The sequence below is a fragment of the Falco naumanni genome, chromosome 2 (assembly GCF_017639655.2).
Source record: "Falco naumanni isolate bFalNau1 chromosome 2, bFalNau1.pat, whole genome shotgun sequence".
In the NCBI taxonomy this organism is placed as follows: Eukaryota; Metazoa; Chordata; class Aves; order Falconiformes; family Falconidae; genus Falco; species Falco naumanni.
Genome location: NC_054055.1, coordinates 14450108 through 14466627, shown reverse-complemented (window position 1 = coordinate 14466627; position 16520 = coordinate 14450108). Strand labels below are relative to the sequence as shown.

The 16520-nt window shown below is 39.0% G+C and overlaps 1 protein-coding gene across 1 annotated transcript in view; it reads left to right on the top strand.

Moving 5' to 3' along the window:
• The first annotated feature begins 3043 nt into the window (after positions 1-3043).
• Positions 3044-16520, top strand: part of BRCA2 (BRCA2 DNA repair associated) — a 40889-nt gene continuing 27412 nt past the window's right edge. The window contains exons 1-10 of the mRNA XM_040583332.1: positions 3044-3279; positions 4214-4319; positions 4961-5209; positions 7156-7258; positions 8033-8085; positions 8191-8231; positions 8329-8440; positions 10041-10096; positions 11037-11151; positions 15255-16436. Of these exons, the coding sequence (XP_040439266.1) occupies positions 4253-4319; positions 4961-5209; positions 7156-7258; positions 8033-8085; positions 8191-8231; positions 8329-8440; positions 10041-10096; positions 11037-11151; positions 15255-16436 (1978 nt within the window). The 5' untranslated portion in view covers positions 3044-3279; positions 4214-4252. The remainder of the gene's footprint in view (positions 3280-4213; positions 4320-4960; positions 5210-7155; positions 7259-8032; positions 8086-8190; positions 8232-8328; positions 8441-10040; positions 10097-11036; positions 11152-15254; positions 16437-16520) is intronic.

Sequence of the window (16520 nt, the reverse complement as noted above, 5' to 3'; positions counted from 1 at the left end):
GTTGCCTCCCCAGGCTGCTTTATTCTTATCTGGAGAGCTGCTGCTAATTGTTGCTAATTGATGAGGAAATTGGCCCCAGCCTAGTGGGGCTAGCTGGGGCAGCTGGAGGGTTGATTGCAAAGGGAGGACTGCAGGCAGGCCTGCCCCCAGCCCTGCTCCCAGAGCTTGTCCTGGGGGCTGAGCTGAGGCGGGGGTTAATGTGTTTCCAAGCAGTAGGTGTAGGAAGCCCTGACAGGAAGAGCAAGAAGCCCCTGTTCTGACCATCACATACAGGATTTCCCTTCCTTCCCTCATTAAGATCTTCGCAGATCAGGGCCTGCACCGAGCTGGCCTGCAGCTGTGCAAAGCGCCGACTGTCGCTGCCCATCAAGGCCTTCGCCTGCCATTTCAGGTAGGAAATGCAGCCACAGGGCTACAAGCTCCAATAACAAATCCAGGGATGGATAAAGCCTCAGTTCATGTAGCTGTAAATCAGTGACAGTCTTGATAGAGCTGTGTAAGCCCTGAGAAGTAATCGGTGCTCAAAAAGCAGCACGCCTCTGCAAGACCCTGTAAAGATGAATAGATCTAATTCAGCCATAGCTGGGACAACGGTGGCTTTCAGAGTGAGAAGAAGCCTGCTTGCCCACAACACCTTCTGTTCATGGTCTTAAAAGAAGGAAATGGGGGGTTGGGAAACTAAGGAAATGGGGGGCTGGGAAACTAACAAAGCCTAGATAAACTGGATACCCCACAGACAACTGAGCAAAGAATGCAGGCAATTAAGTCTCTGAAAAGAAGTCTTTATTCATATTAAAATGTCTAAGCATCCCTATTGCTTCTGTTACTTGAGGATTGTCCACATGCAGTTTTTCCTATCAGCTGGATTGGTTTAGGAAAAGATGGAATATACTTCAGTTTGTACAACACTCTGGAGGGAAAACAGTTAAACAAGGAAAAGTGGCTTAATACTTGTGTAATAAAATTTTAGCTATTTTACAAGCACTTACATATTAGACTAATAGTTGTTCTTCCATAATTACATCACTTTAGTTCAATTCTAAAGTAATATAGTTAAAAATCATATAATTAAATCATTGAAACTGTATAAGGGGGTCTTCAGAGACTGCAGAATCCCCAAATCCCTAGACCTGCTGTGATGTGAAATAATCTCTTTGCCTGACTCCTCACCACCTTTATAAAAGCACTGCATTATAAAATTCAGTGGGCCAACAAGACAGGGGCTAGAGAAGAGCTGGTAGGGATGATGTCTCTAAAAATCCACAGTGTATTTGAGAAACATCCTTTCAGGTGCCTGAAATAAATCAGTAAGAAAATTTTTATGGAACAGAAAGAGGTTAAGGTTCAGGAAACACACATCCGTCCATCCATCATAGCTAAACGAAAGATGGCTCAAGGCTCCACATTATGTTTGGGTTTTCAAAGCACTGTCAGCATCATCCCAAAGCAAAACAGCGTATAGAGATGACAGAGTTAAAATTTAGGGCTGCAGTGTTGCAGCATAAGGAGTAAATTGTTAGGGTGCATTGGGAGGGGAATGGGGATTAAATTGGAAGCTACATGCAATCATTTAAAACAACAGTTTGTTTTCCTCGAAAGTGCTTTGGGAAGGAGCAGTTACTGCAGCTTCCCAGAGCCTGCAGGATTAGAAGTCTGTATGAAGGAGGAGGGACATGTAAAAACTGTTGTATGATTGTTACCGAAATCTCGGAATGAAAAATTTCCCAACACCAATGTGATGTAGATAAGCAGACACTTCTTTATTGACGGCCGGGTGCATGAGTGAGTCCTCTCACGATCAACGCACACCAGGCTTCAAAATCATACACTTCATATAGAACGTATCCATACATATTCATTAAGTATTCATGCATAAACATAGTATTTCCCGAAAATCATTAACATACTCTCGCTTCGTATGTTAATTAGCTTATCAATCCTTCGCGCTTGCGCAAAATCTTCCAAGAATTGTGGGCAGGGGTCTCCGGGACGTGGCCAGTGGTCTTTGGAAGGAAGGCTGTAGGTCTTCCTCGTGGTGTACTTTTCACCTTTTGCCTGGTATGCGATGGTCTTGCAAGTTTGCAGTGTTCTTATCGGTCTGAGCTAATTTATGTCCTTGTCGACCATCTGTTTCTTCTGTTTCTTTTAGTCGCTCCCTCTAGATAACTTATAAACAGGCCCCTTGTTAGAGAAAGTTAGAGAAACAGACTCCTCCTTTCATTAGTTATTTCATTAATTATTTCTTTCAAACTATGGTTACATGACCTAATTACTATACCTTCATTCTTTGAGTAATATATTTACACTTAACTTATTGTCCCTATTCCATACAGTTTCTTTATATCAATAATTAAAGTTCACGATTTCTTGGCAGGTAACTACGTGTTGTTTCATTTGGTTGCTCTCAGTTCTTGGCCTTGGTACAGGGCTGTACAGAGGATTTCATAGCAGCTTTTGTTATGCAACTACTAGTTTCAATCAAATATATTTCTTATTCCTCTATATTTCTATTAAAGTGATTTTATAAAATCAAATAAAGTTAATGAATTCGAACCATCAGCAAATCTGTAACATGATGAGATGGCGAAGAAGGTGACAGGTGAGTAAGCAGGTGATAGAACCGTGTAAAGTAAGGAGTGGTATGGAATGGTAGGAAGAAATCCCCTTCAAGGGTAGATGAACATCTGGCTAAAATAAATGATGTCTTAACTCAATGGATGATCGGAAGCATTTTCCACCCAAGCTGGAGTTCCTTTGGAGTCATTGCTGAGGCTAAGCATTTCTCAGGAGCCTAAAAGGGAACACACGTGTATGTAGAGGATAATAATAGTCTCTCTGTTATAACGTCAACAACCATAACCGCTTCAGGTGGCAGGGCCTACAAAGACAGGCGGTGGCGCCGCCCGCAGCCCGCGGTGGGGCCCCGGCAGCCTTTGCCCGGCACCTCAGCGCTAACTACCAACACGGCGCCCGCCCACCCTGAATGCGACGCCCCATTTCCCACCGACGAATAAAGACCAGCGGCTGCCTCACGCCTCGCGATACTCTCCTTCCCTATCGCGAGAGCCCCGCCCCCTCCGCCCGCTGCTGCCCGGCCCCGCCTCCTTCCCGTGACGTCGGAGGCGGAGGAAGGCGGGAACGGCGGGTGCTCCCGGTGCCTTGGCGCCAAGCTTTGAACGGGGTGGCGGCGGGAGCGCGCTGTGCGGTGGGGCCGCGCCCCCGCCCCTACCGCCTGAGGCGATGCTGCGGCCGCCGCGCCGCCTGAGGGGCCAGCGGGAGGTAAGGGCCCCGCGTGTGGCTCGGCCCTGCCCCGGGAACTGCCCCTTCGCCGGGGTATGTGTGATGGGGGGTCCCTGCTGCCCTCTGGGGATTTAACCCCGCTGGGGGGGTCCCTCCCACAGCCGCCTGTTCCCTCACAGCCTGGCTGGGGGGCCGCGGCGGACGGGGCCCGGTCTCTGACGCACCTGCCCGTGACCCGGTGGCGGCTGCACAGGCCCTGTGTGTGCGTGGGTGCCCGGCGGGAGCGTTCTCTAGCGGGAAGCAGCGTGCATGGGTCGCTTCGCCTTTTAAAATGCACTTTTGAGGCAATTTTAAATTGCTTGGCTTTCTGGCTTGGGTACTCTTTATCTATTTTCTTTTTTTCTTATGCCTGCCTTTACCGTTTTTTTTGGCAAGGCATCGTGTGTAAAACATCCATCTCGTGGGAAACATTTTACTGTGGAAACAAGATATGTACTAAAATAAACAGGGAAGTTTCTGTGAGTCTCCTTTATGCCTGTTTTTTAATAGAACTGTGAAACTGGCAATGTCTGCTCCACTTGAAAGCAACTTAATCAAATTCTTGGCACATAAGTTATAATGGTTGTAGGAGTTTGTATGTAATAGCATACGTTCTATTCTAACATATATTAGGGAGTGTAGATTTTTTTTATTTGTGCTTAAAATACCTCAAAAGTCTTCTGTTGGTTCCATTTTGATTTTCACCTGTATTCACTGAGGTTTTTTATTGTCTCTGATATGACTCCTTATGCTTTTCTTGTCTGTTGTTTTCATACCAAGTTCATCGTTGGCAGTGTTTAAATGCATCAGTCCTAAACCTGAATAGGTTGGGTTACAACACACCTACCAAGAAATGCAGGAAAGCAGGCTGAAGACTTGCAGCCCTGTGACATTAGAATAGCACTGTATGAAGTAATTCCTTATTTTTTCTCAGGTTTTTCAGCAACTGTTCCAGTAATGTTCTGAAAAGAAAATGGCTTGCAAACCTGTGGAAAGACCAACTTTCTTTGAAATATTTAAGGCACGTTGCAGTGAATCAGGTACAGCTTCTCTATAGTAAATAACTCTTATTAAGCTTATTTTCTTGACATTAATATTTTGTACACATCTGCTGTATATTCCATAGAAAAGCATTATGCCGGTTAGCATAGCTGGTTAGCTGCTCCTCTTGCCCCAAATCTGTATTTGCTAGTATATGTTTCTTGAAATTTCTATTTGTAGCTTTTTTTCATCATGTGTACTCAATTACTTTTTTTGTACTTGCTTTTTAGCTGTGGCCTCCTTAATGTACCCACATGCAGCCTGGGTTTGGTCTTTTGCCAGATGCACCTGTAGTAGTATCATTTGTTGATATCAAAAGGAACCTGTTTAACTTGGTAGTCTGAGTAGAACAAGAGATAAACTAAAAGTCGGAAGTATATTTTTCATTGTAAACAAACTGGATATTTATCTGCTCTTTGGTTAGTTTTGTTAATGGTCTGAGAACTTGGGCAGGCATTATTTTGTACTCGGGTATCAAGAGTTCAAAGCTGCCTAGAAACAAAATAAACAGAAGTATGACAATGGAATGATCAGTGGGATTTTGCTGCTAGTATTTAAATGCCTAATGTATTTCCACATCCTGCATGGAGGATCCTTTTTTTCTTTTTTCACTTGTTTTTCTTTATGTTTTTCTTCATAGACTTAGGGCCTATCAGTCTCAACTGGTTTGAAGAGCTCAGCGCAGAAGCACCTCCATATGAGCCTAAATTGTTGGGAGAGCTTGATGGTCCCTTTGGCTGGCTTGATCCAACATCTTTTAAAACTCCAAGGGCAAAACCTACCTACAGTCAGCTGGCATCAACTCCACTGATTTTTAAAGAACAAAATATAATACTGCCACCTTATTCTTCTCCTGGAAAAGAACTGGATCAGAAAAAACCAGGAGCGAGTAAGTGATTTTTTTTTTTTTTTTAAAGTGTTACTTAAAGGCTGCTTTTGCTTTCCAGAAGCAAGAGACTTTTTTTAAACCTGTTGTGTTGTACCTGATGATTATTAATGGAATAGATAATGCTACTGCAGAGATTGTATGACTAAAAAGATTATCTTAGTAGGCTTCTGAGGACCACCTATAAAAATGCAGAATGGATCTTAATGATTAATTCAGCCTTGCAGTGAACTGATAATATTCCTCGCAGAAAAGACATTGTAATGGTCCTTATACTCTAAATACTGTTAATATATGGAGATATGAGCTTATTAGTGTAACCCGTTGACTGAGAATCAGAGTGGATTTTTTTTAGCAGTCTGATTTTTGCTTTATGCAAAATCTCTGAGAACCTTCAAAAGAGAAAAAAGTTCCTCATCATGCTGAAGCATGAAGCTGTCTGTAGGGTACTCCTTAATCTTTATTAGAAAGATCTAGAAGCACTGAGCTCTTTTGAGTTAGTAAAACTGTAAGTCATGGAAAGAAATGATGCTTTTCCATTTGGAAACAAGGAATGATTTCCAAGTCTCAAGTGCATCATGAAAGTACATGTCACACTGCTCCTTTTTGATGTACCTGCAAGGCAGTATCAGATTTGTACATCTACCGTGTCTGTACCCTGCTAACAATACAATAAGCTTTTCTAAACGGGTTACAGACAAACATAGTACTCCCTTTATTACCAGAATTGTTCTTAGATTCTAAAGCAAAGTCTGTAAAGGTGCAGAACTGTGCCACTGTTCAAATACACTTTACAACATTGCTTCCATTGAATAGCGTTACCCTGTTTTTCTTAAGTTTGCTTAAGAAAGTGAACCTCCGCTCAACTTATTCTCAGCCGAGAGCGTTTTTCTTCTAAATGTAGCTATTTGGCCTTTTACAGTGTTATGTTCCTAGTGAATTATTGGTAGCATTGCATAAATTGCAAACAGAGGAACCTTATGATTCTTCCGTTTCAAAACGGCTTACTTTTGCTCTGTGTTTGTGCATGCAGACATTTGTATATGCTCCCTAAGGAAGGGAAGATGGCTATTGCCAAAGTTTACCTGTGGCTGGCCTGAGATCTCCTGGTTTTCTTAGCTAGAGCCAACTGGCTCGTGTATCTAGATTTTCTTCTTGTGAAAACAAGAGCGTGGATGGAGGCTGATGGTTTTCACCGGGGTATGGTACTGAGCTGCAGCTGTGCTGTGCATGTGGATTTGGGAACTCGGAAGCCAAGAGAAATGCAGAAACCTAGGTGTAATTTCTGATACAGAAGTTGTTTGGAAATATCTGCGTAGGAATTCTTTTGAGTAGTTGCTTGTTCGTGTGAGAGGCTCACTCTTCAGAGCATTTTGCTGCTTTGATGGGCATGCTCTTTCTCTTTGCTTGGACATGCATAGTATATAAATAGCTACTTCCACCAGTGGCAGTGCCTTCACTAACAGTTCCATAAATAATTTTTCCTTTATACTGCTTATTCAAATCAAGATGGGTATGCCTCAAGTAAATTTGAGGGAGAGCTGGTACAAGCACACGTTTGCATGTATTGAGTTTCTCCTAAGAATAGCTTCTGCAATGACAAGAAAGGCACAATATAGTATATTAAAACTGAAATGGAACATTCAATGACTTGAATAATATAAAGGAAATAGACTGCAACGCATCTGTATTAAGTGAATAAAGTGACATAATGAGGGTTTTTTTGGCCATGCAATTGAAATGTGTTTAGCATTGTTTGGATATAGAATTTGAACGTGTTCAGAACTCTAGAGAAGTAAGTAGTGTTGGGTTTTTTTGTTTTTTGTTTTCTAAAAACTAAAGGTCAGACATTGCATAATTTTTTTAAAAGCTTTTCTTTAAACTTCAAAATTGAAACTGTTACTTGTAGTTTTGCAAAGTTGTGTTGATTATTATATTCTGTATTGTAGGCAAAGAGAATTTGTTAAGCCCAGATATCACAAGAAGAAAAATAGATCAAGAAAATGAAATATTTGCTTCTCCTGGTACCTGCTGCAACTGCCTTGCTGCTAGGTATGCTAAATATGTCAACACAAACATAAACTAAACTGCACCTGAAGAAAAAAGCAACATTAAATCCACCTTATTTGACTGGTAGATTTTTTCAGAGCAGTGACTAATCTTGTATGTCCAGTATGTTTTTATGATACTTGTAGGTAGCTAAGTGAGTTGAAAATAAAATGCTAGCTAGTTTTGAAAACTTTCTTGCTTTCAGGCTTTCTTCCTTTCTATTTTTCTATTCTTCACAGCTGGCATATAGCATTTGTTGACATTATTTCAGCTTCCCAAATCCCCAACATACTGTGCAATGTGTCCTGTACTTCTGAAGTAGTAATTTGTAAAGTATTTATAATATTTACTGAGGGTTTTTTACTACTAGCCTTGACTTCTACATTTAAATTATATTTCAGATAAATCTGATCAAAGTACTCATGTTGTTTACAAGAACAGTTAAACTAATTAAATTATGCCAATTTTTGTAGTTTCATATAGCTATTTAAAAATGTATGGTTATGTTGAAATCTGTTATGTGTCAGACAAATCATCACTGAAAACTAATGTATTTAAAAAAAAAAAAGTATTTTACAGTTTGTCATAAACTTATGGTAAGATTTAAAATCCTGACTGATGGTTAGGAGAAATCTATTTTATTTAGTCAGGGAAATAGCCATTGTTGCAAAGAAAGAAAACAATGGAGATAGTAAGCAAATATTTCAGATATTATGTATATTATTTTAGAAATTGAGAAGTGAAATTAATATTTTTATATTTGATTTTGTTTTGCAGTCCAGCTATTGTAAGGGATACTTATAGAACACCTCAGAGAAATAACATGCCTGGTTTGTATTTTCAGTTTTTGGTTTTACAAAATATTTGACATCTGTAGATATAAATCCTTATGTCTTGGGAATTATTTAATTTCCTTATTACATAATGTTTTTTAGGACCGTATGGAAGCTTGTTTTGCACACCAAAACTTTTGGAGGTAAATATTTTATTCTTGTATTTTGTTTCCTTTTTCCCCCCTGAGTAGTACACTTAGAGTTCTGCATATAAATAATACTTGTTAAATATATTCCTAGGTCAGAACTCCAAAATGTATTTCTGAAAGCCTGGGAGCAGAAGTGGATCCAGATATGTCCTGGTCAAGTTCTTTAGCTACACCTCCTACACTTGGTGCAACAGTCATAATAGGTATTTCTGAAAATGAACAGTTGCTAACGGTTAAAAACTTCTGGGTTTGACACACTGGAAGTTCACTTGGTGTGAACTGTTGTTTGGTTGGTTGGGGTTTTGTTCATTAAAAAGGGAAAAAACTCTTATAAAGTGAAGCTTAGTGGGTGTCTATATATAATGCAGCCCTGAAAGGAAGAAATTGTGTCATTGCTTTCCAAAGGTTTTCTTCCTTTGTATAATGTATTAGGGAATAAAGATATAGCAACAACATAGCAAAGCATAGAAAGAGGATTAGATAATGATTGCTTTGCAGTATTGCAAAACTAGATACTATTAGGTTATGTCATGTGATTGTTTATGAAGTCTGAGAAGGTAGCCTGTTGAGTAAACTGTCCGGAAGCAGTGCTGGCTTCAGCATTTTCAACCCCTCTCACTGTGCCTACCATCACACTGATGCAGTGAGAGGGACTGAGATACTGGTCCAGTTGAAGACCACATTTCCAGGACAGGGCAATTCTTGGACCTTATTTACTGTGCAGCTGCACAAACAGCTGTGCCACCATAATTGTAAACAAGAATGAGTGGGTGGTAACTGTGTAATTGGTAACTAACAGCAATGCTAAATATCGAGCCTTGACTGGAGGTGTTGCTGTAAAAGGGATTTCATTAGCATATGGTAAGCAAAATGAAATTTGGCTGTATGACTTTATGAAAAACCCTGAGAAAATGGGAAGACCTGGATGTCTGCTTATCTCCTGACACTGCTCTTCCTAATGTTGTTAAACTGTCACTGTCTAAAGCATGCAAGCGTATAAAAGATACTAAGAATGAATGCTAGAATACCTCTTGGGAGGGAGGGGTGGTACTATTTACAAGACTACTGAGTTTGTGCCATTTTGGGTGTGTGTTGGTTCGGAATGATGTGACCTGAAAAGAAAGGCTGGGGGAAGTACCCATAGCTGATTATTGTTTTGGGACATGAGCCGTGGTTTGAGCTCTCATTCTTCCACTTCCTAGATGAGCCTGGTATTTCATAGTAGTGATGCCCACTCTCTGCTGTCTGACACATGTGAAAGGGAAGAGCGAGTCATTTGGTTACTATATGGAATCTAGATGCCATGTCTATGAAATGTTGTTTGAATAGACACTTCTTCAGGCATCTTAAAAATAGGGTTCACTTTCTCCTGTTGTAATGTAGGTGAAAGGTATTACTGCTCTTGTGGGAGGAAATGAAAAAAACCCCAGAATTTCCTGACAAAGGCTTGAAGATCTCATCCAGGTCCTTTGACAGAAAAATACCAGGGAGTGGTGCCATGAATAACTGCTTGAAAGTGGAATGGCAATGGTGGTGGTCTCAGGGTGGTAACTGGTCTAACTGCGTAGTAGAAACAACTTATGATTTAGGGTGTTTTGTGCTGTTATGAAGCTGCTTTTGTACCCTGTCTTTCAGTCTCACATGGCAGAACTTTTAGCTAGTTTTCAGTAGCTTTTTGTTTACGGATTTTAATTGCGTTTAAAATAATCCAACAGAAACCCTCCCAAAACACAACCATATTTGAACACGCTCAGCAAATTCTTTAGGAGCAAATGAATTTACTTGTGTGTCTTTCTTCTAAAGCTAGAGAGAATGATTCCATATCTGGAGCAAAGCAACAGGATGAAAGAGCTGATATAGTAAGTAGCTTTAAGAGCTATGCTGTCCTTTAATTTCACTTAAGTTATCCAGTTACATGTTTACGTTTCTTGAGCCAAGAATTGAAAAATCTGTCATTTTCATTCTAGGCTGTCCTATATAGCTATTTTTGAAACTTACTGCTCATAAAACTAAACTTGCAAAACCTGGCTGTAGACTGTATTCTCACAAATAACCTCCTTTGAGGAATGTTTTTGCTGTCTTAAAAAAAAAAACACCAACAAAACCCACCAAACACCCTCAAACAACAAAAAAACCCAAACAACCCCACTTGGATTCCGCAGAAGTGAGTAACTCAAAGAGAAATCAAACCTAAGAATTGCAATATGCTACTTACCTGTGGGTTTGTTTGGTTTTCTTCCTCTTATGTCAGAGTTTTGGGAGTTATTTGGCAATAACATTTTGTGTTCAACCCCTACACCAAGAGTTGAAATTGGGTATTACTTTTATAGTACTGGGGAGAGTTCTTGCATAATTGTAATTCTACTCTGCATATATGAAAGCTGAGTGATTAATCAGACTGAAAACCAAGGATAGATGCTAATAGGATTCAATTATAAATTTACATTTGATTCTTAACTACCTGAAACTTCACAGTTAAACCATTACAAGTTAGAATGAGCAAAAAGTCTTTCTGCTTCCTCCTGTCTCTTTTGTTCCTTTTTTTGAGAGGCTCACTTGCAGTTAGCTGCTGAACCTATTTACAGCCCTTAATTTAACTGTAGGATGGAACCTGATTTGCATTGAAAATGGGGTTTATCTGCTTATTTATTTTCAAGCGTACCTGTGAAAATGTTACCTTTCACTTTAAGGCATGCAGTATTATGCAGATACTGCAGTAAATGTTCTGAGTTGCATGTTTTACTATTAAAGTAACACTTACTGGTATGTAATGTAACAGCTTATGTCTTTGGTTTACAGATTTTGCACAACTTTTTTTCCAAATATGACAAATATCCTGGGGTGAGTGATAAAAGTATGCTATCTGTTCCAGAGACAGTTAAGCCGAATGCTGAAGATGATGTCAAAGATTTTGGTATGCATTGATGCTTTACTACTGAGTATGCTTTGAAGCAGGACTGAGGGTAAAGTTACACTGGATGATTTGAGCTAATCTTACTGCGTATTTCCTCTGCCAACTGTGTACTCCCACTTCCTGAATTGATTCAACTTTGTAAAACTGATCTGGCCTTAAAGGGAATCAGTTTTGACTGAGTCAGTGAATTAAATCAGGTTACCATGCCAGTGGATGACAGCCAGATTAGTACTGGTGTAAGTGAAGGCATGATGCTGTATGGGAGAGCTGAGAGAGAAAATGGTACAATGTCAACAGGGAGCAAGACTACTACTTCTAGCTATTGAGTAGGTTTGTCATGAAGTTTCACCCAATACTTGTTATTCTGTGGTGAACTTGTTTTTTGTTTTTTAATCCTGCTATATATACCTTTAATTCATTTACTTCCTATTAGTAATTCACAACTACTACCTATCAGTAGTTCAAAACATGACAAATCGGGCCCCTTATGATGAGAAAGACACTGAGGTGCTGGAGCGTGTCCAGAGAAGGGCAGTGAAGCTGGTGAAGGGTCTGGAGCATAAGTCTGATGAGGAGCAGCTGAGGGAACTGGGGCTGTTTAGCCTGGAGAGGAGGAGGCTCAGGGGAGACCTCATCGCTCTCTACAGCTGCTTGAAAGGAGGTTGTAGCAAGGTGAGGGTCAGTTTCTTCTCCCAACTACCAAGCAATAGGACAAGAGGAAACGGCCTCAAGATGTGCCAGGGGAGGTTTTGATTGGATATTAGGAAAACTGTCTTCACCGAAAGAGTTATCAGACATTGGAACAGGCTGTCCAGGGAAGTGGTTGAATCGCCATCCCTGGAGGTATTTAAAAGACTTTAGTTGTGGTGCTTAGGAACATGGTTTAGTGGTGGTGGTCTCAGATCATGTTAGTGGACAAGTGAAAATGTACACTTCAGTGTGAGTTTCTTGATTTTTGTTGAGAAATTATAGCAAAAGGGAAGAATATTAAGAGGCATTTGTTCAGCACATGTGAGCGTAAAAGGGTGCTGTAGAGGCCGATGCAAGCTAAACAGGATGGTATATCCTTAGGATTGTATGTCTCCTTACCTGTATCAGATGGGCTGCCCTAAAAATAGTTCAGTGGTACGTGTAAAAATTGTGAAAGAATCAGTTTAGAATTTGATGAGAAGGGCCAGGAATGCTGAGGTCAGGAGGCATTGTTGCTTGGAGTGACATATACTGCAATTTTTATCTTGTAGGTTCAAACGTGCTGAGAAAACATAATTGGAAGTAAACATATCCAAGTATCTGTAATCAGTAAAATACTTCTAGAAGTTAAGGACAAATTTATGTCCTGTTCTGTACTCCAGAATAGCTTATTACATCCCATACTGCAATAGAGAAGGCTAGTTAAAACAGTATCTGATTAAAAATAACAGGAAGAAGAAACCACTTCTCTAAAAGTACAAAATACTTTTGCAAATGTTTTTCGGTTTTTTTTCACTTGTATCTTCCCTTTTTGATAGTAGTGAACTTTGCATTTGAAGGTGCAATATAAAAAGGATAGCTCAAACCTCCATATGTGTAGTTTTCAAATGTGTGTTTTCTCTGGAATAGTTTTGTATGATTGTGAGATACAAAACATATCCAATAAAATTGATTGTTTCAGTAAAAGAGAATGAGAGAGAGAATACTGAATTGAATATCTACATGATTTTAAGGATATGATGAGATTATTTATATTGTACTGGTTGTGTTCTTTATAGCAGTGAGACTGAATACATGCACTCAGTCCAAAGTACAAGAACTACAAAGTATTTAAAATATTAATTTTTTTACTGGATTAATTTGGCTTTCAGTTGTAATAATTGGGGGGAAGCGGAAAGCTTTTAACTTTTAACTGTTTACTTTTAGTATAACCATGGACTGAAAGGAATGTACTCTCATGTAATAACACTTCAGAATTTTACAAAAGGAGCCGAATTTGCATATAGTCATTAAGTATACTCATTCATAAGCCAGTCATTAATTCCTAAGGTTCACGTCCCTAGCTTAAGGAAGTCTAAGACTGGTCTAGCAAGCCTTAAGGAAGTCTAAGACTAAGCTTTAGGTATTTGGCCCTTGTAGCAGAATTCACAGCTTTGCTGTAGGTATATAACCATGGATTCAGAGTTAAGTTGCTTCAAAAACAGAATAATCAGCATGTTGACTGGGAAGCTATTTAAATTGAAAAACTAATGGGAAACATGAAATTCTGTAACTTACAATTTACTCTGACATGTTGCTCAGAACTTGATATTTTAACTCTTTAATTCAAGAAGGAAAATTGCATCATTCATTCAGTTTTTAACCTTGATCAGAGTAAATGGTCTGTATTTAACCTCAGTGGCTAGAGCTGTTCATGAAGTAGGAGAAAAAGGTTCAATACCCTCTGATAATGACTGCATTCTAAAATGGGGCAGTATGTTCTAACAATCGGTTAGTATGTGACTGCAGAGTGGAAACATCTAACTTTCAGAAATATCTAAAGCCCCTCTTTTCTGAGTATTATCTACCCAGAAGGAGAGGCACTGAGAAAACAAATTAGGTAGCTAACTGCCAAGTTAGGGCACTTACTGAGAAAACAAGAGAATTCTGTTGTGCAGTCTTTTTTTTTTTTTTTTTTTTTTTGGAGTTGTCATTTCACTGACCCTCTAGTGAGATTAGAAGTCAAAATGAACTTCCCTGTCAGTCTACAACCAGTAATTTTACAGTCTCTCAGATACTCCTGGTTTTCTTTTTCAATTAAAGGTAATGGGTCCTGTTTAAATGAAACAAATACATCTGTGTGTTTTTAGAAATCTCTGTTGACAAATTATTACAGGATAAAAGGATGTGTACATGGGCATTACTCCAGAGAAATGTAATAAGGAAAAGGACCTGTACACTCAATCTGTAGTGTTACAGTTTTTTCCTTTCCGTATCTTGGTGATGCCTTCTGCCACTCAGGCAAGAAACAGATGGTAAAGAGAATGATTAACTGTTCAAGAGAGGTGATGAGAGAAGTTGTTTTATGCCTGTAGTGTGGGCATGAAGCCTTAATGGCTGTATTACAAATAGTTGGATATGTGTGAACAAGTATTGGGAAGTCTATGGACTTCCAAATGGCAAACCTTTTGGACAGTAGATTATTTAAAAGTTTTGATAGGGAAAACTATAGAATTCTAAATTATAGAAAAGGCTGATGGAAAAGTTAAGCTGTTGGCTGTGAGCCCAAGGAAAACAGAGGACAACGATGGTTTCTAGGTGATTCATCATTTTTTTTCTTTGATATGAAAAAGCCTTAAAAAGTACTTTGAAAATAAAACCTAGCTTTCTTTTTGAATGTAAACTGTTTTGATAGCTGGGTCTAGTTTCGTACATTTGAGAAGGTAATATTTTATTTGGTACGTGTAAGCTTTTAAGGCTGTCTAAAAAGTAGAGATTATGTTATTTTTTCCGCCACTGCATATTATTTCTCTACACAAACAAAAAAATTCTCATAATTTTTCTGATATTTGTGCCAATCATGTGGAACTTCTTAAAAGCTTCCCAGTCAATTAAAAAATTGAGGTTATTCTCTAAATCTTTCTAGGTACTATACTATTCTATATCAGATCAAAAGTTTAATAAAATAATCCTTAAATAAGTTTCCTTAGCTGCCAGTTATAGACAAAAATATACAGCTTCTTAAGGTTTTTAGTGCCTATCATCAGGTATAAATTCTGGAAGGAAAACATCTAGACTTTTATCTTGTAAAGTTTACTACTCATTCTTTTGTCTGTAGGGGGGAAAAAAAATAATCTTTTGAGACAGCTAGGTTTCATCTTGGAAACCTGCTTAACCCACAGTCCTCAGGAGGCCAGGGCATCTGCATGTATATCCTTTGCCTCCTGTTTCCTGTAACAGCTGCTGTTGGAGGGCAACCTCTACTTTAAAGACATGTAGATGTGCCTTTCCAAACTCTCTCCTGAGTAAAGGTAATTACCATAAAATTGAAAGCTGTGTTTACCTAAAAAAATGCCAATGCTGTTGCCAAATTCTTTCCTAAAACTTGATTTTTTTACTTCTTTTTCTCTCCCCATCTTCTCTAAACTATTTAGAGTCGGAGATGTTAGATGGCTTATTTGGTGAGATGAATAGTTTTGAGGATACATTCAACATGCCTGCTAAGTCCAATGGAACTCTCCTGCTGATGCCACATGGTCTGGATGCAGTAGAGAAATGTGAAATAAATACAGATAAAGCTCGAGGAAAGGGGGATGTTCCTTCTGAGCAGCCTAACAGAAGAAAGACTGGCATTTCACAGGAAATGAAAACAACTAACTGGACTGAAAAAAGCCACTCTATTGAAGTGAAGGATTCTTTACTGAGAAACACAGATGAAGATCCATGGGATGGTAAAGCAGCCGGTTTAATAGGACAGGAAAATGAGTCTGAGTCCCTTAGGATCACAGGAGATGTGTGTTCTGTAATGCACAAGTCATCTGAGAATGAGAAGCCTGTGAAAGAAGATGTGCAGTCTTCAAGCCAGTGGTCTCAACTGAACTTATCTGATCTTGATGTAACTCACTTGGAAATGTCTGTTTGTAGCTCTTCACCCTCTGACTTACGTAGAGAGAAAAATTTAGAAGAGAAGTCAGTACTAATAACCGAGGATGATATTCTGGAAACATCTTTACTGAATACTTCAGACTTGATAAAAGCACAAAAGCTGTTGAGTATCAATTTGTCAGAAAAGTGCTATGAAATGAAAAATTCTGAAAACAACCCGAAATTGGAAGTAACTCCAGTCAATTCAGTGTGCCTGAGCGTTCACGATCCAAAGTTAATAAAAGGATGTGCAGCTGAGAAGATTTCCAAAATGAGCTTCTTAAACTGTAATTCTTTTTTAATTGAAAGTACAAATGTCATGGAGTATTCCGTAGTCTACAATGGCAGCTTTTCCACGCGTTTAAAAGCAATTTCTAAATCTGTCATAACGGATGTTGTGTCTCACCCACTTGTATGTGGTGCTACATCTCCAGATAACTGCAATGACCTGCATTTAATAAATAGAGAAAATACTCCTACAAAGTCTGGCTTTAAAAGCCTGAATATGTTATCCAGCTTGAGAAAGAGATCCAAGAGACTTATTTATACACTAAATAATACTTTACTGTATCAAGAAGAAAAAACACAGAAAGAAGTAACCTCTGAATTGCCTATTCATCCTGTATTAATGCACTCGGAATCTGATTTGTGTGAATTTAAAGGTTGTCGTGTGGCCAGTGTTGATAAGCAAGGTATATTATTGAGCTTTTCATCATTTGAGGAGGATTCTTTACTTATTAAGACTCTCTTATGTAAATGTTTCAGATAAAATTGTG